The 27,962-nt window shown below is 40.6% G+C and overlaps 1 protein-coding gene across 1 annotated transcript in view; it reads left to right on the top strand.

Moving 5' to 3' along the window:
• Window positions 1-27,962, top strand: part of ppp1r13l (protein phosphatase 1, regulatory subunit 13 like) — a 93,448-nt gene that overhangs the window by 52,745 nt on the left and 12,741 nt on the right. Inside the window, exons 2-4 of the mRNA XM_084147675.1 lie at window positions 6,026-6,088; window positions 13,221-13,333; window positions 13,468-14,446. Coding sequence (XP_084003801.1) covers window positions 6,055-6,088; window positions 13,221-13,333; window positions 13,468-14,446 — 1,126 coding nt within the window. The 5' untranslated portion in view covers window positions 6,026-6,054. The remainder of the gene's footprint in view (window positions 1-6,025; window positions 6,089-13,220; window positions 13,334-13,467; window positions 14,447-27,962) is intronic.

The following is a 27,962-nucleotide window of genomic DNA, read 5'->3' as shown; positions in this document are numbered from 1 at the left end:
GGAAACGGTACATTGATGATATTTTTGTTCTATGGAGGGGTGATTCAAAACAGCTCCAGGCATTCCATGCTTTTCTTAACTCTTGTTCTGAGAACCTGAGATGTACTATGCAATCTGACACAGGTCAAATCAGTTTCCTTGATCTTTTGATTTTGTGTGAGGATAATGTTCTATACACTGATCTTTACAGGAAACCTACTGATCGTAACAGTTTGTTGAGGGCTGATAGTTGTCACCCGTTTCCCTTGAAAAACTGTTTGCCCTACAGCCAATTATGTAGAATGAAAATAATTTGTAAAAAACAATCAGATTTCGACAGAAATATGGCTGAGACGCAAAGACAATTCAAGGAGAGGGGGTACAAAAATGGTCAGATTAATACTTATCTTGAGAAAATTCAAAACAAATCGAGACCTGATCTCTTTCAAGGACAGTCTCGCAAAAAGAAGCATTCTTGCGTTCTAACTACACGCTATTCAAAGTGCTCTGAACAAATTAAGGGAATCGTTCCCAAACATTGGCACATTCTATGATCCGATGACAGTATCGGTAATGTGTTTTCGGACCCTCAATTGGTCGTATTCTAGCGGGGCAGAAATCTCAGAGATCAATTGGTAAACTCTGATTTACCACCCCTAAATATCCCTGCACAACGTCTATTTGCGCCTCTACCGGATGGAAACCACAAGTGTAACGGCTGCGCTCAATGCAATGGCACATACAAATGTAGATCCTTCAAACACCCCCAAACAGGGAAACAGATCCCAATCAAAAGTGTTATTACGTGCTCCACTAAGGCAGTTATTTATCTTATCACTTGTCCTTGTGGTAAACATTATGTGGGTAAAACAAAGCGCAAATTAAAAGTATGAATCTCGGAGCATCGTAGCACCATTAGGTGCAAAAACTCGACATACCCAGTCGCTGCCCACTTTTTGGAAGCGAACCACTCGATTTCGTCCCTATGTTATATCGGCATCGAACATGTCACCCTCCCTAGGACAGGGGGTGACCTCGATAACTTATTGTTAAAACGAGAGGCTGCCTGGATCTTTAATTTAAAGACCCTTGCTCCCTTCGGTCTCAACGTAGACTTTGATTTGAAGCCATTCTTGTGATTATTGTGATTTTGCTATTCATTGTAAATGTTTGTGGGCCTATGTAGCCAAGTTGTATCTATGATCGTATGCTATCTATTCATGTTTTTTGTTTGTTCTGTTTATCTGTGAATTAACCAATGAAATCAGGCCACACCAGGCCATGATTACAGACACTTGCGTGTGTCCTTTGACACTATATAAACTAGTGACCCGCAGTGTTTGTCATTATACCCTGATGAAGACAGCTTGTCTGTCCAAACGTTGGTTATTAGGATATTAATAATAATAATAATAATAATATGCCATTTAGCAGACGCTTTTATCGAAAGCGACTTACAGTCATGTGTGCATACATTTTTGTGTATGGGTGGTCCCGGGGATCGAACCCACTACCCTGGCATTACAAGCTGAGCTACAGAGGACTATAGTCTCTATATATCTACCTATAGTCTCTATATATCTATATATCTACCTATAGTCTCTATATATCTATATACAGGTAAAAGTCAGTAAATTAGAATATTTTGAAAAACTTGATTTATTTCAGTAATTGCATTCAAAAGGTGTAACTTGTACATTATATTTATTCATTGCACACAGACTGATGCATTCAAATGTTTATTTCATTTAATTTTGATGATTTGAAGTGGCAACAAATGAAAATCCAAAATTCCGTGTGTCACAAAATTAGAATATTACTTAAGGCTAATACAAAAAAGGGATTTTTTAGAAATGTTGGCCAACTGAAAAGTATGAAAATGAAAAATATGAGCATGTACAATACTCAATACTTGGTTGGAGCTCCTTTTGCCTCAATTACTGCATTAATGCGGCGTGGCATGGAGTCGATGAGTTTCTGGCACTGCTCAGGTGTTATGAGAGCCCAGGTTGCTCTGATAGTGGCCTTCAACTCTTCTGCGTTGTTGGGTCTGGCATTCTGCATCTTCCTTTTCACAATACCCCACAGATTTTCTATGGGGCTAAGGTCAGGGGAGTTGGCTGGCCAATTTAGAACAGAAATACCATGGTCCGTAAACCAGGCACGGGTAGATTTTGCGCTGTGTGCAGGCGCCAAGTCCTGTTGGAACCTGAAATCTCCATCTCCATAGAGCAGGTCAGCAGCAGGAAGCATGAAGTGCTCTAAAACTTGCTGGTAGACGGCTGCGTTGACCCTTGATCTCAGGAAACAGAGTGGACCGACACCAGCAGATGACATGGCACCCCAAACCATCACTGATGGTGGAAACTTTACACTAGACTTCAGGCAACGTGGATCCTGTGCCTCTCCTGTCTTCCTCCAGACTCTGGGACCTCGATTTCCAAAGGAAATGCAAAATTTGCTTTCGTCAGAAAACATGACTTTAGACCACTCAGCAGCAGTCCAGCTCTTTTTTTCCTTAGCCCAGGTGAGACGCTTTTCGCGCTGTTTCTTGGTCAACAGTGGCTTGACACGAGGTATGCGGCAGTTGAAACCCATGTCTTTCAAGCGTCTCTTGGTGGTGGATCTTGAAGCCCTGACTCCAGCAGCTGTCCACTCCTTGTGAATCTCCCCCACATTTTTGAATGGGTTTTTTTTCACAATCTTGACTAGGGCGCGGTGATCCCTATCGCTTGTACACTTTTTCTGACCACAGTTTTTCCTTCCCTTTGCCTCTCTATTAATGTGTTTGGACACAGAGCTCTGAGAACAGCCAGCCTCTTCTGCAATAACCTTTTGTGTCTTTCCCTCCTTGTGCAATGTGTCGATGGTCGCCTTTTGGACAGCTGTCAAATCTGAAGTCTTCCCCATGTTTGTGTAGGCTTCAGAACTGGACTGAGAGACCATTTAAAGCCCTTTGCAGGTGTTTTGAGTTAATCAGCTGATTATTTTGTGGCACCAGGTGTCTTCAAAATGTAACCCTTACACAATATTCTAATTTTGTGACACACGGAATTTTGGATTTTCATTTGTTGCCACTTCAAATCATCACAATTAAATGAAATAAACATTTGAATGCATCAGTCTGTGTGCAATGAATAAATATAATGTACAAGTTACACCTTTTGAATGCAATTACTGAAATAAATCAAGTTTTTCAAAATATTCTAATTTACTGACTTTTACCTGTATATACCTATAGTCTCTATATATCTATAGTCTCTATATATCTATAGTCTCTATATATCTACCTATAGTCTCTATATATCTACCTATAGTCTCTATATATCTATATATCTACCTATAGTCTCTATATATCTACCTATAGTATCTATATATCTATATATCTACCTATAGTCTCTATATATCTATATATCTACCTATAGTCTCTATATATCTACCTATAGTCTCTATATATCTATATATCTACCTATAGTCTCTATATATCTACCTATAGTCTCTATATATCTACCTATAGTCTCTATATATATACCTATAGTCTCTATATATCTACCTATAGTCTCTATATATCTATATATCTACCTATAGTCTCTATATATCTACCTATAGTCTCTATATATCTACCTATAGTCTCTATATATCTATATATATACCTATAGTCTCTATATATCTATATATCTACCTATAGTCTCTATATATCTACCTATAGTCTCTATATATCTATATATATACCTATAGTCTCTATATATCTATATATATACCTATAGTCTCTATATATCTACCTATAGTCTCTATATATCTACCTATAGTCTCTCTATATATATATATATATCTATAGTCTCTATATATATACCTATAGTCTCTATATATCTATATATATACCTATAGTCTCTATATATCTACCTATAGTCTCTATATATCTATATATCTACCTATAGTCTCTATATATCTATATATCTACCTATAGTCTCTATATATCTATATATATACATATAGTCTCTATATATCTATATATCTACCTATAGTCTCTATATATCTACCTATAGTCTCTATATATCTATATATCTACCTATAGTCTCTATATATCTACCTATAGTCTCTATATATCTATATATCTACCTATAGTCTCTATATATATACCTATAGTCTCTATATATCTATATATATACCTATAGTCTCTATATATCTACCTATAGTCTCTATATATCTATATATCTACCTATAGTCTCTATATATCTACCTATAGTCTCTATATATCTATCTATAGTCTCTATATATCTACCTATAGTCTCTATATATCTATATATCTACCTATAGTCTCTATATATCTACCTATAGTCTCTATATATCTATATATATACCTATAGTCTCTATATATCTATATATATACCTATAGTCTCTATATATCTATATATATATACCTATAGTCTCTATATATCTATATATCTACCTATAGTCTCTATATATATACCTATAGTCTCTCTATATCTATATATATACCTATAGTCTCTATATATCTATATATCTACCTATAGTCTCTATATATCTATATATCTACCTATAGTCTCTATATATATACATATAGTCTCTATATATCTATATATATACCTATAGTCTCTATATATCTATATATCTACCTATAGTCTCTATATATCTATATATCTACCTATAGTCTCTATATATCTACCTATAGTCTCTATATATCTACCTATAGTCTCTATATATCTATATATATACCTATAGTCTCTATATATCTATATATCTACCTATAGTCTCTATATATCTACCTATAGTCTCTATATATCTATATATATACCTATAGTCTCTATATATCTATATATATACCTATAGTCTCTATATATCTATATATATATACCTATAGTCTCTATATATCTATATATCTACCTATAGTCTCTATATATATACCTATAGTCTCTCTATATCTATATATATACCTATAGTCTCTATATATCTATATATCTACCTATAGTCTCTATATATCTATATATCTACCTATAGTCTCTATATATATACATATAGTCTCTATATATCTATATATATACCTATAGTCTCTATATATCTATATATCTACCTATAGTCTCTATATATCTATATATCTACCTATAGTCTCTATATATCTACCTATAGTCTCTATATATCTATATATATACCTATAGTCTCTATATATCTATATATCTACCTATAGTCTCTATATATCTACCTATAGTCTCTATATATCTACCTATAGTCTCTATATATCTATATATCTACCTATAGTCTCTCTCTCTATATATATATATACCTATAGTCTCTATATATCTACCTATAGTCTCTATATATCTACCTATAGTCTCTATATATCTACCTATAGTCTCTATAGAGGACCACACTACATTATACTATAACATCTGAGCTGAAGTGAGACTCTCCTTTTCTTTTTCAAGAGCTCTCGTGTCTCGTGTCTCGTGTCCAAGTTCCACTTCCAAAGCCGCTTTTTCCTCCTCGACTTGAGAAGATCGTAACTCAGCCCCCTGAATGTCATCGAGACAAACCAAATATCCACATGTGCATCGGAGTCGCATCTTTCTCCTCTAATTTCCAGCGTGTTTGTAGCCTAAAGCCTCGCGGAGGAAAGCCTAGTTATAGATCGCTTAATATAATCGGGATCAATTTTTTTCCCCCTTCAAATGTTTAAGCTAACAAGGTGTGCGCTTTTTGTTCTTTTTTTTTCAAACAAGGGGTACACCTTACCACTGCCTTTAGCAGACTGAACGGTATCGGGTGTGTGAGTGTAGTTATCTCTCGTCCTGCTTGTTGACATGTGTTTGTTTGTATTGTTGTTGACATGTGTTTGTTTGTATTGTTGTTGACATGTGTTTGTTTGAATTGTTGTTGACATGTGTTTGTTTGTATTGTTGTTGACATGTGTTTGTTTGTATTGTTGTTGACATGTGTTTGTTTGTATTGTTGTTGACATGTGTTTGTTTGTATTGTTGTTGACATGTGTTTGTTTGTATTGTTGTTGACATGTGTTTTGTTAATCCAGGAAGTGGCCTCCACCACCACTCCACAGCCATGAGTTCCCAGAACACCTATGGAAGCAGCATGTGTGAGTATTACACATTTCCTGTCTTAAAACCTCTTAAATGTAAAGTGGGGACCCTATTATTATAATGTTTTCAATTCATGGTATGACAACGGTAGCCACTATCTGCAAAAGCAGGGTGTCTGCGGAAAGCTGTGTATCTTGGCTATTGATCGGTGCCTTACTACCATATATGGGCATACGAATATATAAGGGAGGCCGAGCCGATGACCTCATTTCAAGAAGTAGTGGAAACCGTGTGTGAGCATGCCGGAAGTCCTTGTTGTTGAGGATTTGATTAATCGCATCGATCACACATTGCTGCAATTGGTTGAGACAAGGATATGTCAACACCGCACAACAACTGAGGTGCTGGATCGTTCTCTGAATTGTGTTGGAAGTAGTTCCGGGTATTTTTTGTGAAGCGGATAGCCAAGATCGGCAGGGGGACATCATTATGCGCGACACAGGAAGTATGCACACCAACATCCGGCTGATCTAATTATTTTCCTTCTTGAAATATTTGGCGGTTTGAGGAAGACTTTCATAAGGACGGTCGACAGAGAGAGGAAGAGGCGACGCGAGAGAGCGCTGAACTTTTTGGACGGGTTAGCTAAGAACAAGATAAGAAAATTGAGAGATAGACAGCGATGCCAGAGTACCCTGGTGCGAACCAGGAGTACAGTGGAAGTAACTTTAGACAAAGAGTTGGTTGGAGAGCCTCGTAAATGGCGTCCTTTGAGAAAGCAAGAACAAGATGTATGTCAGGAGAAGTGATTTGATCCCCTGCTGATTTTGTACGTTTGCCCACTGACAAAGAAATTATCAGTCTATAATTTTAATAGTAGGTTTATTTGAACAGTGAGAGACAGAATAACAACAAAAAAATCCAGAAAAACGCATGTCAAAAATGTTATAAATTGATTTGCATTTTAATGAGGGAAATAAGTATTTGACCTCTCTGCCAAACATGACTTAGTACTTGGTGGCAAAACCCTTGTTGGCAATCACAGAGGTCAGACGTTTCTTGTAGTTGGCCACCAGGTTTGCACACATCTCAGGAGGGACTTTGTCCCACTCCTCTTTGCAGATCTTCTCAAAGTCATTAAGGTTTCGAGGCTGACGTTTGGCAACTCAAACCTTCAGCTCCCTCCACAGATTTTCTATGGGATTAAGGTCTGGGGACTGGCTAGGCCACTCCAGGACCTTAATGTGCTTCTTCTTGAGCCACTCCTTTGTTGCCTTGGCCGTGTGTTTTGGGTCATTGTCATGCTGGAATACCCATCCACGACCCATTTTCAATGCCCTGGCTGAGGGAAGGAGGTTCTCACCCAAGATTTGACGGTACATGGCCCCGTCCATCGTCCCTTTGATGTGGTGAAGTTGTCCTGTCCCCTTAGCAGAAAAACACCCCCAAAGCATAATGTTTCCACCTCCATGTATGACGGTGGGGATGGTGTTCTTGGGGTCATAGGCAGCATTCCTCCTCCTCCAAACACGGCGAGTTGAGTTGATGCCAAAGAGCTCAATTTTGGTCTCATCTGACCACAACACTTTCACCCAGTTCTCCTCTGAATCATTCAGATGTTCATTGGCAAACTTCAGACGGCCCTGTATATGTGCTTTCTTGAGCAGGGGGACCTTGCGGGCGCTGCAGGATTTCAGTCCTTCACAGCGTAGTGTGTTACCATTGGTTTTCTTGGTGACTATGGTCCCAGCTGCCTTGAGATCATTGACAAGATCCTCCCGTGTAGTTCTGGGCTGATTCCTCATCGTTCTCATGATCATTGCAACTCCACGAGGTGAGATCTTGCATGGAGCCCCAGGCCGAGGGAGATTGACAATTATTTTGTGTTTCTTCCATTTGCGAATAATCACACCAACTGTTGTCACCTTCTCACCAAGCTGCTTGGCGATGGTCTTGTAGCCCATTCCAGCCTTGTTTAGGTCTACAATCTTGTCCCTGACATCCTTGGAGAGCTCTTTGGTCTCGGCCATGGTGGAGAGTTTGGAATCTGATTGATTGATTGCTTCTGTGGACAGGTGTCTTTTATACAGGTAACAAGCTGAGATGAGGAGCACTCCCTTTAAGAGTGTGCTCCTAATCTCAGCTCGTTACCTGTATAAAAGACACCTGGGAGCCAGAAATCTTTCTGATTGAGAGGGGGTCAAATACTTATTTCCCTCATTAAAATGCAAATCAACTTATAACATTTTTGACATGCGTTTTTCTGGATTTTGTTGTTGTTATTCTGTCTCTCACTGTTCAAATAAACCTACTATTCAAATTATAGACTGATCATTTCTTTGTCAGTGGGCAAACGTACAAAATCAGCAGTTGATCAAATACTTTTTTCCTTCACTGTATACTTGGAATACGGAGGAGGAATGGAGGGAAAATGAGAGGCAGAGGAGGTCTAAGAGAGAGAGGGAGGAAGATTGTGAGCTTGAGTTAGTTAAAAATGGCGGGAAAAAAGGGAGAAGGTTTGTTAACCTCTTAAGGATCGGACCCTTTTTTTCCATTTTCGCCTAAAATGACATACCCAAATCTAACTGCCTGTAGCTCAGGACCTGAAGCAAGGATATGCATATTCTTGATACCATTTGAAAGGAAACACTTTGAAGTTTGTGGAAATGTGAAATTAATGTAGGAGAATATAACACATTAGATCTGGTACAAGATAATACAAACAAAAAAACATGCGTTTTTATTTTTTTATCATCTTTGAAATGCAAGAGATAGGCCACAATATAATATTGTAGTTTAGGCGCAATTTAGAATTTGGCCACTAGATGGCAGCAGTGTGTGCGCAAAGTTTCAGATTGATCCAGTGAAGCATTGCAATACTGGACTATTTTGTATCAAGTCTGCCCAAATGTGCCGAATTGGTCAATTGATACATTTTCAAGTACATAACTCTAGAGAACATACAAAAATGATATCGTAATACAAAATGTAAGTTTACACACTCCCAGGAATGTCATACATGATGGATCATTAGCTTATACACTAACTTTCACACATCTAGATGGCCGGGCGGGGTGGGTGTGGAGCCAGAGACAGCAGGGGTTCAAACTATAGAACCCAGTTCCTACATTTGAATATAAAAATTGATTTTATCAAACAAAACTATGCTACATTATATCTCTGGGACCCTTAGGATGACAAATCAGAGCAAGATTACTGAATGTAAGTACATTATTTACCTTCAGAGGTGAATGTATCAAACCAGTTGCCGTGATAAGTTTTTTGTTGTTGTGCACTCTCCTCAAACAATAGCATGGTATTTTTTCACTGTAATAGCTACTGTAAATTGGACAGTGCAGTTAGATTAACAAGAATGTAAGCTTTCTGCCCATATAAGACATGTCTATGTCCTGGAAAGTTTGCTGTTTCTTACAACAATCATGCTAATCACATTAGCGCACGTTAGCTCAACTGTCCCGTATACGGGACACCGATCCCGTAGAGGTTAAAGAAGAATGGTAGAAAATGTAAGCAGAGTGAGCTGAAGACAGGAGGCGAAATGGAAGTGAATGAGGGTGAAGTATCTGAGGTGGTAGGTGTGGTGAAGTACTCGGAGCCTGAGGCTTGCACCGAGGGTCAGGATAAAGATTGGTCTGTAGGAGTGACGTTTTTGGAAAAAGTGGACCCTTACCTTTTGGCTGATCCATTTGTGGTTTCAGGGTGGGTGACAACAGAGTTGGGTGCTGTGGAATCAGTGAGGGTAACCAGAAGTGGTCTAGTGATAATGGTTTGTGTTTCTGCTAGCCAGAGGGAGCAGGCGCTCTGAGTTAAACAAATGGGGGAAAGAAATATGAATTGTTTCGCTCTTAAGGAAAGGGCGCCATTGAAAGGAGTGATTACTGGGGTAGCGGTAAATGTGAAAGTTGACCAACTGAAGGGGAAGATACCCGGTGTTTGTGATGCTCGTCGTTTGGTGCGACGCAGACAGGGTGGCGTGAGTGGAGAAACAGAAGAGTCATTGTCTGTTCTTTTGAGTTTTGATGTTGAGTCTTTGCCCGACAAAGTGATTTTAGGATATATAAGTTATCCTGTACGAGCTTATGTGCCAAATACATTACGTTGTTACAGGTTCATGGGCATGTGGCAGCAGTGTGTAGGAGAGAGGTTCCTAGGTGTGAGAAGTGTGCAGAAGGGCATGAGACAAAGGAATGTGTAGCATTGGGGAAAGTAGTGGTATGTGTTAATTATAGGGGTGCCCATGGGGCTGGGGATCAGAAATGTCCCGTGCGAGAGAAGCAGGTTGAGGTTTCCAGGGTAAGAGTAGTGAAGTTGTCATATGCTGAGGCAGTGAAGAACGTAGAGGAAGAGGGGTCAAGGGGGAGGAGTGGTGAGAGTAGTACAGAGGGACAGGCCAACAAGTGATATATGTTTCAGTAAGATTGGATTTTTAGCATTTATAGCAATGGTTATTAATTGTACTGCAGGGATGGAAAGTAAGTCGAAGAAGATAGAGGTTGTGGTGGCAGCTACAGAGAGGTATTTGGGTGTGCGAGACTTGACGTCAGAAGAGTTACAGGGTGTGTTAAGTGGTGGTGTCCCATCCTTTCAGGTTGAGGGCATGAGGTAGGAATCAATAGATTTAAATAGTGGAGTAGGGTGGTCTTATTTTTATTTTATTTATTTTTATTTGTTAGTGTAGTGTTAGATGGTAGGGTATTTCTTTATTTTATTAATTGTATTTCTCAAGCAAAATATAAGGGAGTTGTACTCCAGTCCAGTAGGTGGCGGTAATGCAACATATTGGATGCCAACCGCCGTTAAATCTCATAGACGAAGAAGACCTCATTTCAAGACGGCTGCTACCTATGTACCTGTGACCTACCATTATTGATTATTAAAAACTAAGAATATCGAACAGGAACCTAAAAAGAGGATTTCGACTTGGCCGACGAAGATTGCTTTCTAGAAGGATTGGATCCACTTTTAGATCTGTAAGTAAATTATTTTCATACTTTATATAGCTAGTTTACTATATGTATTTCATTTTTATAAGTTGTCTGCTTTTTGTGCTTTGGATTTAGTTTACATAGGCCTATCTAACAAGTCATTTCAATGTTATATAATTCCAAAGTAGTTATTGTCTAGGTTTCATATGGAAACATCCTGTGACCACACCTGACGCCACTTACTACGCTGCCGAGTGGCGCAGTGGTCTAAGGCACTGCATCGAAGTGCTGGCTGTGCCACTAGAGATCCTGGTTCGAATCCAGGCTCTGTCGTAGCCGGCCGCGACCGGGAGACCCATGGGGCGGCGCACAATTGGCCCAGCGTCGTCCAGGGTAGGGGAGGGAATGGCCGGCAGGGATGTTGGTAGAGCATGGCGTTTGCAACGCCAGGGTTGTGGGTTCGATTCCCACGGGGAGGGCCAGTATGAAAAAAATAAGATAATGTAAGTCGCTCTGGATAAGAGTGTCTGCTAAATGACTGTAAATGTAAAAATGTAAATGTAATATTAGTTCACTGTTTACTGTTTCATCCTTGTAACTTTGGAGACGCCACTAATCTCTCATGGCCATTGTTTATTTGTGGTTCTCACCTCTGCCTTTGTCTCCAAAGAGTTTCTGTTTGCTTTGTGTGTGCTTCACACCTTCTATGTGAGTCACTGTACAGATAAAGTTTAGGCTTGGTGTTTTTACTTTACAGTAATGTCGTTTAGTAAATTTAGTCAACTGTAATTCTGTGTGTCTTACAACAATATATCCTTTTATTTTATTCACCAGAGTGGAGGATGCAGAGGATTTGGATGATGACGTTTGGGAGCCACCCCTCCCCAGCAAGCCAATGCGGGTGAGGAAGACTACGAGCATGGGGGGGGGGGTGTCGACCAATCTGATCTCTGATAGGCTACTACCAGGTCCTCCACTAGACCAGGAAGTGGTATAAGACTTTGTTTTACCACTTTGTGGACATTGCTACAGTAAATGCTTTTCATTCTCCACAAGCAGATGGCCAAAGCAAAAGGTCAAACCCCTCTCTCCCAGTTGGCCTTCCCGAGAGCAGCTGGTGTTGGAAATGGCTGAATTGGGGTCCCAAAGCAACCTCACAACCATCACAAGATGGTATTGTTCACATGTTGTGGAAGCCATCTGATGTGTTTCCAGCTCTGGTCATCAATAATTCACTTATAGCTTGTCAATGAAAGAAATAAAATAAAATAACAACTGTTATTTTGTGTGTGCTTGATCTTCTGTATTCTGAACTATGTAACTCCCATCTGTCTTCTGATCATTTCCTCATCATCTCCCAGATGTCTTCTTTCCAAATATACCAAGTTTTTGCATGTCAGAGTCATGTAGTTACACATGAATAGCAGTTACCTTTGGGTATGTCTATTTAGGCGGAAATCTACATTTTGCCATTACATTTGAAGAGGTTAACCCCAGTCATAGAGATACATGACTGTGTTTCTACCTACTACAGTATATGGAAGTAACATACTGTGAGTGCCAGATCACCCTTAACACCACCCATAGAGACATACATGACCCCTGTGTTAGCTATGGAAGTAACATACTGTGTGAGTACAACATTTTAAAGGGATACTTCGGGATTTTAGTAGTTTCGCGAGCCAATGCTAACTAGCGCTAGTGCAGTGACGCGCTAGCAGTTACCTTAGACTTCTAGTCATTGTGCTAATGCTAGCCAGCAATTGCGCTAACGCTAGTTAGCAATTTCCTTCAAACTGCACGCATAGATATATTAATGGTATCCGTGAGTTCATCTGACTCTGGGTCAGTAGATAAAGGGCTTCATCTGACTCTGGGTCAGTAGATAAAGGGCTTCATCTGACTCTGGGTCAGTAGATAAAGGGCTTCATCTGACTCTGGGTCAGTAGATAAAGGGCTTCATTGCCAAAATCCTGACCTATCCCTTTAACACCACCCATAGAGACATACATAACAGCTGTGTAAACTCTGTAGTAGGACCAGGAGTTTTTCCTGACCTGAACTTGCTCTATAACAGGTCAGGTCAGGTCTCGTCCTCAGCTCCAGGTCTTCTACTCTGAAGACAGTTAAAAATAGATCTAGTTTGTCCTACTATATATTTAAGCAGTAGTTGCTTCTCCTAATGTATGTGTGTGTGTGTGTGTGTGTGTGTGTGTGTGTGTGTGTGTGTGAGAACATGCAGTCCAGACGATGAACGAGGACCTGAATGCGTCTCTGGCCCAGGCCGATGAGTTATCCAGAGAGTTTAACTCTCTGTTACAGGAAGTCTCCCCCAGCACCCAGTCTGTTTCTCAGGTAAACACACACACACACACACACACACACACACACACACACACACACACACACACACACACACACACCTCAGCTATTCATATCCAGAGCTCAGTATCGGTGCTGTACTGTATGTTCTCCTCCTCTCCCTACAGACTCCCTCAGGTCCTGTAATCCCCAGAGAAAGACCCCAGCCCTCAACCTCAGAGAGACAGACAGGAGGCAGCTCCAGCACTCTCCCCTACTCCACCAGCTCCAGCTCTCTCCCCTACTCCACCAGCTCCAGCTCTCTCCCCTACACTCCCAGCTCCAGCTCTCTCCCCTACACTCCCAGCTCCAGCTCCAGCTCTCTCCCCTACTCCCCCAGCACTACCCTCCCCTACTCCACCAGCTCCAGCTCTCTCCCCTACTCCCCCAGCACTACCCTCCCCTACTCCCCCAGCTCCAGCTCTCTCCCCTACTCCCCCAGCACTACCCGCCCCTACTCCCCCAGCTCCAGCTCTCTCCCCTACTCCCCCAGCACTACCCGCCCCTACTCCCCCAGCTCCAGCTCTCTCCCCTACTCCCCCAGCACTACCCGCCCCTACTCCCCCAGCTCCAGCTCTCTCCCCTACTCCCCCAATACTACCCTCCCCTACTCCACCAGCTCCAACCTGGATTCCATAATCTCCAGCAGTAAAGCTAGGCCCTCCTCCCCTGTCTTCTCCCCCCACCAGCTCACCCCTTCCCAGGCACAACGGGACAGATACTCTCTCCCGCCCTCCCATCGCTCTGGAGGTTTTGACCCCAACTACTCCTATGATCAGCTGACCCCTCCCAACCAATCACCTCGTACCCAGCGACGTGCGTCTCCCTCTCCGTCTCGCCAAATGACCTACGACCGCAGCCCACAGGGATCAATCAGCTACATTGATTCAAGCCCCTCCCCTCCTTCCCATGCTCCTGGCTACGACCAATCACATCGGGGGAGGGTACAACCCTCACAGCCCTTGTCCAATCTGCTGTCCCCGTATGACTCTGCTACCATGGGTCAGACGTCCCCACGACTGGGCCGAAGCCGCTCCCCTCGCCAATTCAGCCAACCAGCAGCATCCAGCACCCTGCCACGGAACTTTGTGCCTTTCAGTCCGTCTGGTGAGTAGCCTACTGTAGCTACAGCGCATTTGGAAAGTATTCAGACCCCTTGACTTTTTCCACATTTTGTTACGTTACAGCCTTATTCTAAAATTGATTACATTATTTTACACATCAATCTACATAATAATAATAATAATAATAATAACCCCATAATAACAAAACGAAAAAAAAAAAATATTTTTTTAATTTATAAAAAATAAAAAACAGAAATGCCTTATAAACATAAGTATTCAGACCCTTTGCTATGAGACTCGAAATTGAGCTCAGGTGCATCCTGTTTCCGTTGATCATCCTTGAGATGTTCCTACAACTTGATTGGAGTCCACCTGTGGTAAATTCAATTGATTGGACATGATTTGGAAAGGCACACACCTGTCTATATAAGGTCCCACAGTTGACAGTGCATGTCAGAGCAAAAACCAAGCCATGAGGTCGAAGGAATTGTCCGTAGAGCTCCGAGACAGGATTGTGTCAAGGCACAGATCTGGGGAAGAGTACCAAAAAATGTCGGCATCATTGAAGGTCCTGAAGAACACAGTGGCCTTCATCATTCTTAGGCGGCAGGTAGCTTAGTGGTTAAGAGCGTTGTGCCAGTAACTGAAAGGTCGCTGGTTCTAATCCCCAAGCCGACTAGGTGAAAAATCTGTCGATGTGCCCTTGAGCAAGGCACTTAACCCTAATTGCTCCTGTAAGTCGCTCTGGATAAGAGCGTCTGCTAAATGACTAAAATGTAAATGTAAATGTAAGAAGTTTGAGAAGAAGGTACACCTTCCAACAGGACAACGACCCTAAGCACACAGCCAAGACAACGCAGAAGTGGCTTCAGGACAAGTCTCTGAATGTTCTTGAGTGGCCCAGCCTGAGCCCGGACTTGAACCCGATCGAACATCTCTGGAGAGACCTGAAAATAGCTGAGCAGCAAAGCTTCCAATCCAACCTGACAAAGCTTAAGAGGATCTGCAGAGAAGAATGGGAGGAACTTCCCAAATACAGGTGTGCCAAGCTTGTAGCGTCATACCCAAGAAGACTCGAGGCTGTAATCGCTGCCAAAGGTGCTTCAACAAAGTACTGAGTAAAGGGTCTGAATACTTATGTAAATGTTATATTTACGTTTTTATTTTAAAATACATTTGCAAACATTTCTAAAAACAGTTTTTGCTTTGTCATTATGTGGTATTGTGTGTAGATTGATGAGGGCGAAAAAAAAGATGTATTCAATTTTACGAAAAGGCTGTTACATAACAAAATGTGGAAAAAGTCAAGGGGTCTGAATACCTTCCAAATGCACTGTATAGTACTATATTAAAGGCCCAGTGCAGTCAAACACGTGATTTTTCCTGTGTTTATTTATTTATTGAGATATACTGTATATATATATATATATATATATATATATATATATATATATATATATATATATATATATATATATATATATATACACAGTACCAGTCAAAAGTTTGGACACACCTACTCATTCAAGGGATTTTCTTTATTTTTACCATTTTTTATATTGTAGAATAATAGTGAAGACATCAAAACTATGAAATAACACATATGGAATCATGTAGTAAACAAAAAAGTGTTAAACAAATCAAAATATATTTGAGATTCTTCAAATAGCCACCCTTTGCCTTGATGACAGCTTTGCACACTCTTGGCATTCTCTCAACCAGCTTCACCTGGAATGCTTTTCCAATGGTCTTGAAGGAGTTCCCATATATGCTGAGCACTTGTTGGCTGCTTTTCCTTCACTGCAGTCCGACTCATCCCAAACCATCTCAATTGGGGTGAGGTCGGGGGATTCTGGAGGCCAGGTCATCTGATGCAGCACTCCATCACTCTCCTTGGTAAAATAGCCCTTACACAGCCTGGAGGTGTGTTTTGGGTCATTGTCCTGTTGAAAAACAATTGATAGTCCCACTTAGCCCAAACCAGATGGGATGGCGTATCGCTGCGGAATGCTGTGGTAGCCATGCTGGTTAAGTGTGCCTTGAATTCTAAATAAATCACAGACAGTGTCACCAGCAAAGCACCCCCACACCATAACACCACCACCTCCATGCTTTACGGTGGGAAATACACATGCGGAGATCATCTGTCTCGAAAAGACACAGCGGTTGGAACCAAAAATCTTACATTTGGACTCCAGACCAAAGGACAAATTTCCACCGGTCTAATGTCCATTGCTCGTGTTTCTTTGCCCAAGTAAGTCTCTTCTTCTTATTGGTGTCCTTTAGTAGTGGTTTCTTTGCAGCAATTCGACCATGAAGGCCTGATTTAACACGGTCTCCTCTGAACAGGTGATGTTGAGATGTGTCTGTTACTTTTATTTTTTTTGGTCATTTTAGCAGATGCTCTTATCCAGAGCGACTTACAGTTAGTGAGTGCATACATTTTCATACTGGCCCCCCGTGGGAAACGAACCCACAATCCTGGCGTTGCAAGCGCCATGCTCTACCAACTGAGCTACAGAGAACTCTGAAGCATTTATTTGGCCTGCAATTTCTGAGGCTGGTAACTCTAATGAGCTTATCCTCTGCAGCAGAGGTAACTCTGGGTCTTCTATTCCTGTCGCGGTCCTCATGAGAGCCAGTTTCATCATAGCGCTTGATGGTTTTTGCGACTGTACTTAAAGAAACTTTCAAAGTTCTTGAAATGTTCCGTATTGACTAACCTTCATGTCTTAAAGTAATGATGGACTGTCATTTCTCTTTGCTTATTTGAGCTGTTCTTGCCATAATATGGACTTGGTCTTTTACCAAATAGGGCTATCTTCTGTATACCCCCCTACCTTGTCACAACACAACTGATTGGGTCAAACACAGAAGGAAAGAAATTCCACAAATTAACTTTTAAGAAGGCACACCTGTTAATTGAAATGCATTCCAGGTGACTACCTCATGGAGCAGGTTGAGAGAATGCCAAGAGTGTGCAAAGCTGTCATCAAGGCAAAGGGTGGCTATTTGAAGAATCTCAAATATAAAATATATTTTGATTTGTTTAAAACTTTTTTGGTTACTATATGATTCCATATGTGTTATTCATAGTTTTGATGTTTTCACTATTATCATAAAAATTCAAATCAATTTATAACATTTTTGACATGGGTTTTTCTGGATTTTTTTGTTGTTATTCTGTCTCTCACTGTTCAAATAAACCTACCATGAAAATTATAGACTGATCATGTCTTTGTCAGTGGGCAAATGCCACTACATTGACTCTTTAGTATGTGAAGTTAATAACGCTGACTCTTTAGTACGTGCCACTACATTACTCTTTAATACGTGCCACTACATTGAGTCTTTAGTACGTGAAGCTAATAACATTGACTCTTTAGTATGTGAAGTTAATAACATTGACTCTTTAGTACGTGCCACTACATTGAGTCTTTAGTACGTGAAGCTAATAACATTGACTCTTTAGTATGTGAAGTTAATAACATTGACTCTTTAGTACGTGCCACTACATTGACTCTTTAGTACGTGAAGCTAATAACATTGACTCTTTAGTACGTGCCACTACATTGACTCTTTAGTACGTGCCACTACATTGACTCTTTAGTACTTGAAGCTAATAACATTGACTCTTTAGTATGTGAAGTTAATAACATTGACTCTTTATTATGTGCCACTACATTGACTCTTTAGCACGTGAAGTTCATAACTTTGACTCTTTAGTACGTGCCACTACATTGACTCTTTAGTACGTGCCACTACATTGACTCTTTAGTACGTGCCGCTACATTGACTATTTAGTAGGTGCCGCTACATTGACTCTTTAGTACGTGCCACTACATTGACTCTTTAGTACGTGCCACTACATTGACTCTTTAGTACGTGCCACTACATTGACTCTTTATTACGTGCCACTACATTGACTCTTTAGTACGTGCCACTACATTGACTCTTTCGTGCGTGCCACTACATTGACTCTTTCGTACGTGAAATTAATAACGCTGACTCTTTAGTACGTGCCACAACATTGACTCTTTAGTACGTGCCACTACATTGACTCTTTAGTGCGTGCCTACATTGACTCTTTAGTACGTGCCACTACATTGACTCTTTAGTACGTGGAATTAATAACGCTGACTCTTTAGTACGTGCCACAACATTGACTCTTTAGTACGTGCCACTACATTGACTCTTTAGTGCGTGCCTACATTGATTCTTTAGTACGTGCCACTACATTGACTCTTTAGTGCGTGCCACTACATTGACTCTTTAGTACGTGAAGCTAATAACATTGACTCTTTAGTATGTGCCACTACATTGACTCTTCAGTACGTGCCACTACATTTACTCTTTAGTACGTTCCACTACATTGACTCTTTTTAGTACGTGCCACTACATTGACTCTTTAGTACGTGCCACTACATTGACTCTTTAGTACGTGCCACTACATTGACTCTTTAGTTCGTGCCACTACATTGACTCTTTAGTACATGCCACAACATTGACTCTTTAGTACGTGCCACTACATTGACTCTTTATTACGTGCCACTACATTGACTCTTTAGTAGATGCCACTACATTGACTCTTTCGTGCGTGCCACTACATTGACTCTTTAGTACGTGAAATTAATAACGCTGACTCTTTAGTACGTGCCACAACATTGACACTTTAGTACGTGCCACTACATTGACTCTTTAGTGCGTGCCTACATTGACTCTTTAGTACGTGCCACTACATTGACTCTTTAGTACGTGAAATTAATAACGCTGACTCTTTAGTACGTGCCACAACATTGACTCTTTAGTACGTGCCACTACATTGACTCTTTAGTGCGTGCCTACATTGATTCTTTAGTACGTGCCACTACATTGACTCTTTAGTGCGTGCCACTACATTGACTCTTTAGTACGTGAAGCTAATAACATTGACTCTTTAGTATGTGCCACTACATTGACTCTTCAGTACGTGCCACTACATTTACTCTTTAGTACGTTCCACTACATTGACTCTTTTTAGTACGTGCCACTACATTGACTCTTTAGTACGTGCCACTACATTGACTCTTTAGTACGTGCCACTACATTGACTCTTTAGTACGTGCCACTACATTGACTCTTTAGTACGTGCCACAACATTGACTCTTTAATACGTGCCACTACATTGACTCTTTAGTACGTGCCACTACATTGACTCTTTAGTAGGTGCCGCTAAATTGACTCTTTAGTGCGTGCCACTACATTGACTCTTTAGTACGTGCCACTACATTGACTCTTTAGTGCGTGCCACTACATTGACTCTTTAGTACGTGCCACTACATTGACTCTTTAGTGCGTGCCACTACATTGACTCTTTAGTGCGTGCCACTACATTCACTCTTTAGTACGTGCCACTACATTGACTCTTTAGTACGTGAAGCAAATAACATTGACTCTTTAGTACGTCCCACTACATTGACTCTTTAGTAGGTCCCACTACATTGACTATTTAGTACGTCCCACTACATTGACTCTTTAGTACGTCCCACTACATTGACTCTTTAGTACGTGAAGCAAATAACATTGACTCTTTAGTACGTGCCACTACATTAACTCTTTAGTGCGTGCCACTACATTGACTCTTTAGTACGTGAAGCAAATAACATTGACTCTTTAGTACGTGCCACTACATTGACTCTTTAGTGCGTGCCACTACATTGACTCTTTAGTACGTGAAGCAAATAACATTGACTCTTTAGTACGTGCCACTACATTGACTCTTTAGTACGTGCCACTACATTGACTCTTTAGTACGTGCCACTACATTGACTCTTTAGTACGTGAAGCAAATAACATTGACTCTTTAGTGCGTGCCACTACATTGACTCTTTAGTACGTGAAGCAAATAACATTGACTATTTAGTACGTGCCACTACATTGACTCTTTAGTACGTGAAGCAAATAACATTGACTCTTTAGTACGTGCCACTACATTGACTCTTTAGTACGTGCCACTACATTGACTCTTTAGTACTTAAAGCTAATAACATTGACTCTTTAGTATGTGAAGTTAATAACATTGACTCTTTATTATGTGCCACTACATTGACTCTTTAGCACGTGAAGTTCATAACTTTGACTCTTTAGTACGTGCCACTACATTGACTCTTTAGTACGTGCCACTACATTGACTCTTTAGTACGTGCCGCTACATTGACTATTTAGTAGGTGCCGCTACATTGACTCTTTAGTACGTGCCACTACATTGACTCTTTAGTACGTGCCACTACATTGACTCTTTAGTACGTGCCACTACATTGACTCTTTAGCACGTGCCACAACATTGACTCTTCAGTACGTGCCACAACATTGACTCTTTAGTGCGTGCCACTACATTCACTCTTTATTACGTGCCACTACATTTACTCTTTAGTAGATGCCACTACATTGACTCTTTCGTGCGTGCCACTACATTGACTCTTTCGTACGTGAAATTAATAACGCTGACTCTTTAGTACGTGCCACAACATTGACTCTTTAGTACGTGCCACTACATTGACTCTTTAGTGCGTGCCTACATTGACTCTTTAGTACGTGCCACTACATTGACTCTTTAGTACGTGAAATTAATAACGCTGACTCTTTAGTACGTGCCACAACATTGACTCTTTAGTACGTGCCACTACATTGACTCTTTAGTGCGTGCCTACATTGATTCTTTATTATGTGCCACTACATTGACTCTTTAGCACGTGAAGTTCATAACTTTGACTCTTTAGTACGTGCCACTACATTGACTCTTTAGTACGTGCCACTACATTGACTCTTTAGTACGTGCCGCTACATTGACTATTTAGTAGGTGCCGCTACATTGACTCTTTAGTACGTGCCACTACATTGACTCTTTAGTACGTGCCACTACATTGACTCTTTAGTACGTGCCACTACATTGACTCTTTATTACGTGCCACTACATTGACTCTTTAGTACGTGCCACTACATTGACTCTTTCGTGCGTGCCACTACATTGACTCTTTCGTACGTGAAATTAATAACGCTGACTCTTTAGTACGTGCCACAACATTGACTCTTTAGTATGTGCCACTACATTGACTCTTTAGTGCGTGCCTACATTGACTCTTTAGTACGTGCCACTACATTGACTCTTTAGTACGTGAAATTAATAACGCTGACTCTTTAGTACGTGCCACAACATTGACTCTTTAGTACGTGCCACTACATTGACTCTTTTGTGCGTGCCTACATTGATTCTTTAGTACGTGCCACTACATTGACTCTTTAGTGCGTGCCACTACATTGACTCTTTAGTACGTGAAGCTAATAACATTGACTCTTTAGTATGTGCCACTACATTGACTCTTCAGTACGTGCCACTACATTTACTCTTTAGTACGTTCCACTACATTGACTCTTTTTAGTACGTGCCACTACATTGACTCTTTAGTACGTGCCACTACATTGACTCTTTAGTACGTGCCACTACATTGACTCTTTAGTTCGTGCCACTACATTGACTCTTTAGTACATGCCACAACATTGACTCTTTAGTACGTGCCACTACATTGACTCTTTATTACGTGCCACTACATTGACTCTTTAGTAGATGCCACTACATTGACTCTTTCGTGCGTGCCACTACATTGACTCTTTAGTACGTGAAATTAATAACGCTGACTCTTTAGTACGTGCCACAACATTGACTCTTTAGTACGTGCCACTACATTGACTCTTTAGTGCGTGCCTACATTGACTCTTTAGTACGTGCCACTACATTGACTCTTTAGTACGTGAAATTAATAACGCTGACTCTTTAGTACGTGCCACAACATTGACTCTTTAGTACGTGCCACTACATTGACTCTTTAGTGCGTGCCTACATTGATTCTTTAGTACGTGCCACTACATTGACTCTTTAGTGCGTGCCACTACATTGACTCTTTAGTACGTGAAGCTAATAACATTGACTCTTTAGTATGTGCCACTACATTGACTCTTCAGTACGTGCCACTACATTTACTCTTTAGTACGTTCCACTACATTGACTCTTTTTAGTACGTGCCACTACATTGACTCTTTAGTACGTGCCACTACATTGACTCTTTAGTACGTGCCACTACATTGACTCTTTAGTACGTGCCACTACATTGACTCTTTAGTACGTGCCACAACATTGACTCTTTAATACGTGCCACTACATTGACTCTTTAGTACGTGCCACTACATTGACTCTTTAGTAGGTGCCGCTAAATTGACTCTTTAGTGCGTGCCACTACATTGACTCTTTAGTACGTGCCACTACATTGACTCTTTAGTGCGTGCCACTACATTGACTCTTTAGTACGTGCCACTACATTGACTCTTTAGTGCGTGCCACTACATTGACTCTTTAGTGCGTGCCACTACATTCACTCTTTAGTACGTGCCACTACATTGACTCTTTAGTATGTGAAGCAAATAACATTGACTCTTTAGTACGTCCCACTACATTGACTCTTTAGTAGGTCCCACTACATTGACTATTTAGTACGTCCCACTACATTGACTCTTTAGTACGTCCCACTACATTGACTCTTTAGTACGTGAAGCAAATAACATTGACTCTTTAGTACGTGCCACTACATTAACTCTTTAGTGCGTGCCACTACATTGACTCTTTAGTACGTGAAGCAAATAACATTGACTCTTTAGTACGTGCCACTACATTGACTCTTTAGTGCGTGCCACTACATTGACTCTTTAGTACGTGAAGCAAATAACATTGACTCTTTAGTACGTGCCACTACATTGACTCTTTAGTACGTGCCACTACATTGACTCTTTAGTACGTGCCACTACATTGACTCTTTAGTACGTGAAGCAAATAACATTGACTCTTTAGTGCGTGCCACTACATTGACTCTTTAGTACGTGAAGCAAATAACATTGACTATTTAGTACGTGCCACTACATTGACTCTTTAGTACGTGAAGCAAATAACATTGACTCTTTAGTACGTGCCACTACATTGACTCTTTAGTACGTGCCACTACATTGACTCTTTAGTACTTAAAGCTAATAACATTGACTCTTTAGTATGTGAAGTTAATAACATTGACTCTTTATTATGTGCCACTACATTGACTCTTTAGCACGTGAAGTTCATAACTTTGACTCTTTAGTACGTGCCACTACATTGACTCTTTAGTACGTGCCACTACATTGACTCTTTAGTACGTGCCGCTACATTGACTATTTAGTAGGTGCCGCTACATTGACTCTTTAGTACGTGCCACTACATTGACTCTTTAGTACGTGCCACTACATTGACTCTTTAGTACGTGCCACTACATTGACTCTTTAGCACGTGCCACAACATTGACTCTTCAGTACGTGCCACAACATTGACTCTTTAGTGCGTGCCACTACATTCACTCTTTATTACGTGCCACTACATTGACTCTTTAGTAGATGCCACTACATTGACTCTTTCGTGCGTGCCACTACATTGACTCTTTCGTACGTGAAATTAATAACGCTGACTCTTTAGTACGTGCCACAACATTGACTCTTTAGTACGTGCCACTACATTGACTCTTTAGTGCGTGCCTACATTGACTCTTTAGTACGTGCCACTACATTGACTCTTTAGTACGTGAAATTAATAACGCTGACTCTTTATTACGTGCCACAACATTGACTCTTTAGTACGTGCCACTACATTGACTCTTTAGTGCGTGCCTACATTGATTCTTTAGTACGTGCCACTACATTGACTCTTTAGTGCGTGCCACTACATTGACTCTTTAGTACGTGAAGCTAATAACATTGACTCTTTAGTATGTGCCACTACATTGACTCTTCAGTACGTGCCACTACATTTACTCTTTAGTACGTTCCACTACATTGACTCTTTTTAGTACGTGCCACTACATTGACTCTTTAGTACGTGCCACTACATTTACTCTTTAGTACGTGCCACTACATTGACTCTTTAGTTCGTGCCACTACATTGACTCTTTAGTACGTGCCACAACATTGACTCTTTAGTACGTGCCACTACATTGACTCTTTATTACGTGCCACTACATTGACTCTTTAGTATGTGCCACTACATTGACTCTTTAGTTCGTGCCACTACATTGACTCTTTAGTTCGTGCCACTACATTGACTCTTTAGTACGTGCCACTACATTGACTCTTTAGTACGTGCCACTACATTTACTCTTTAGTACGTGCCACTACATTGACTCTTTAGTTCGTGCCACTACATTGACTCTTTAGTACGTGCCACAACATTGACTCTTTAGTACGTGCCACTACATTGACTCTTTATTACGTGCCACTACATTGACTCTTTAATAGATGCCACTACATTGACTCTTTCGTGCGTGCCACTACATTGACTCTTTAGTGCGTGCCTACATTGATTCTTTAGTACGTGCCACTACATTGACTCTTTAGTGCGTGCCACTACATTGACTCTTTAGTACGTGAAGCTAATAACATTGACTCTTTAGTATGTGCCACTACATTGACTCTTCAGTACGTGCCACTACATTTACTCTTTAGTACGTTCCACTACATTGACTCTTTTTAGTACGTGCCACTACATTGACTCTTTAGTACGTGCCACTACATTTACTCTTTAGTACGTGCCACTACATTGACTCTTTAGTTCGTGCCACTACATTGACTCTTTAGTACGTGCCACTACATTGACTCTTTAGTACGTGCCACTACATTGACTCTTTAGTACGTGCCACTACATTTACTCTTTAGTACGTGCCACTACATTGACTCTTTAGTTCGTGCCACTACATTGACTCTTTAGTTCGTGCCACTACATTGACTCTTTAGTACGTGCCACTACATTGACTCTTTAGTACGTGCCACTACATTTACTCTTTAGTACGTGCCACTACATTGACTCTTTAGTTCGTGCCACTACATTGACTCTTTAGTACGTGCCACAACATTGACTCTTTAGTACGTGCCACTACATTGACTCTTTATTACGTGCCACTACATTGACTCTTTAATAGATGCCACTACATTGACTCTTTCGTGCGTGCCACTACATTGACTCTTTAGTACGTGAAATTAATAACGCTGACTCTTTAGTACGTGCCACAACATTGACTCTTTAGTATGTGCCACTACATTGACTCTTTAGTGCGTGCCTACATTGACTCTTTAGTACGTGCCACTACATTGACTCTTTAGTACGTGAAATTAATAACGCTGACTCTTTAGTATGTGCCACAACATTGACTCTTTAGTACGTGCCACTACATTGACTCTTTAGTGCGTGCCTACATTGATTCTTTAGTACGTTCCACTACATTGACTCTTTAGTGCGTGCCACTACATTGACTCTTTAGTACGTGAAGCTAATAACATTGACTCTTTAGTATGTGCCACTACATTGACTCTTCAGTACGTGCCACTACATTTACTCTTTAGTACGTTCCACTACATTGACTCTTTTTAGTACGTGCCACTACATTGACTCTTTAGTACGTGCCACTACATTGACTCTTTAGTACGTGCCACTACATTGACTCTTTAGTTCGTGCCACTACATTGACTCTTTAGTACGTGCCACAACATTGACTCTTTAGTACGTGCCACTACATTGACTCTTTATTACGTGCCACTACATTGACTCTTTAATAGATGCCACTACATTGACTCTTTCGTGCGTGCCACTACATTGACTCTTTAGTACGTGAAATTAATAACGCTGACTCTTTAGTACGTGCCACAACATTGACTCTTTAGTACGTGCCACTACATTGACTCTTTAGTGCATGCCTACATTGACTCTTTAGTACGTGCCACTACATTGACTCTTTAGTACGTGAAATTAATAACGCTGACTCTTTAGTATGTGCCACAACATTGACTCTTTAGTACGTGCCACTACATTGACTCTTTAGTGCGTGCCTACATTGATTCTTTAGTACGTGCCACTACATTGACTCTTTAGTGCGTGCCACTACATTGACTCTTTAGTACGTGAAGCTAATAACATTGACTCTTTAGTATGTGCCACTACATTGACTCTTCAGTACGTGCCACTACATTTACTCTTTAGTACGTTCCACTACATTGACTCTTTTTAGTACGTGCCACTACATTGACTCTTTAGTACGTGCCACTACATTGACTCTTTAGTACGTGCCACTACATTGACTCTTTAGTTCGTGCCACTACATTGACTCTTTAGTACGTGCCACAACATTGACTCTTTAGTACGTGCCACTACATTGACTCTTTATTACGTGCCACTACATTGACTCTTTAGTAGATGCCACTACATTGACTCTTTAGTACGTGCCACTACATTGACTCTTTAGTACGTGCCACTACATTGACTCTTTAGTACGTGCCACTACATTTACTCTTTAGTACGTTCCACTACATTGACTCTTTTTAGTACGTGCCACTACATTGACTGTTTAGTACGTGCCACTACATTGACTCTTTAGTACGTTCCACTACATTGACTCTTTAGTACGTGCCGCTACATTGACTCTTTAGTAGGTGCCACTACATTGACTCTTTAGTACGTGCCACTAGATTGACTCTTCAGTACGTGCCACTACATTGACTCTTTAGTAGGTGCCACTACATTGACTCTTTAGTACGTGCCACTAGATTTACTCTTTAGTACGTTCCACTACATTGACTCTTTTTAGTACGTGCCACTACATTGACTCTTTAGTACGTGTCACTACATTGACTCTTTAGTACGTGCCACTACATTTACTCTTTAGTACGTTCCACTACATTGACTCTTTTTAGTACGTGCCACTACATTGACTCTTTAGTACGTGCCACTACATTGACTCTTTAGTACGTGCCACTACATTGACTCTTTAGTACGTGCCACTACATTGACTCTTTAGTACGTGCCACAACATTGACTCTTTAATACGTGCCACTACATTGACTCTTTAGTACGTGCCACTACATTGACTCTTTAGTAGGTGCCGCTACATTGACTCTTTAATACGTGCCACTACATTGACTCTTTAGTACGTGCCACTACATTGACTCTTTAGTAGGTGCCGCTACATTGACTCTTTAATACGTGCCACTACATTGACTCTTTAGTACGTGCCACTACATTGACTCTTTAGTACGTGCCACTACATTGACTCTTTAGTATGTTCCACTACATTGACTCTTTAGTACGTGCTGCTACATTGACTCTTTAGTACGTGCCACTACATTGACTCTTTAATACATTAAATTAATAACCTTGACTCTTTAGTACGTCCCACTACATTGACTCTTTAGTACGTGAAGTTAATAACGCTGACTCTTTTGTACGTGCCACTACATTACTCTTTAGTACTTGCCACTACATCGACTCTTTAGTATGTAAAAATAAATTGACTCTTTAGTACATGCCACTACATTGACTCTTTAGTAAGTGCCACTACATTGACTCTTTAGTACGTGCCACTACATTGACTCTTTAGTACGTGCCACTACATTGACTCTTTAGTACGTGCCACTACATTGACTCTTTAGTACGTAAAAATACATTGACTCTTTAGTATGTGAAGCAA

This window comes from Coregonus lavaretus (assembly GCF_964263955.1).
Source record: "Coregonus lavaretus genome assembly, chromosome: 30".
In the NCBI taxonomy this organism is placed as follows: Eukaryota; Metazoa; Chordata; class Actinopteri; order Salmoniformes; family Salmonidae; genus Coregonus; species Coregonus lavaretus.
This window is presented reverse-complemented; position numbering and strand designations above follow the sequence as displayed.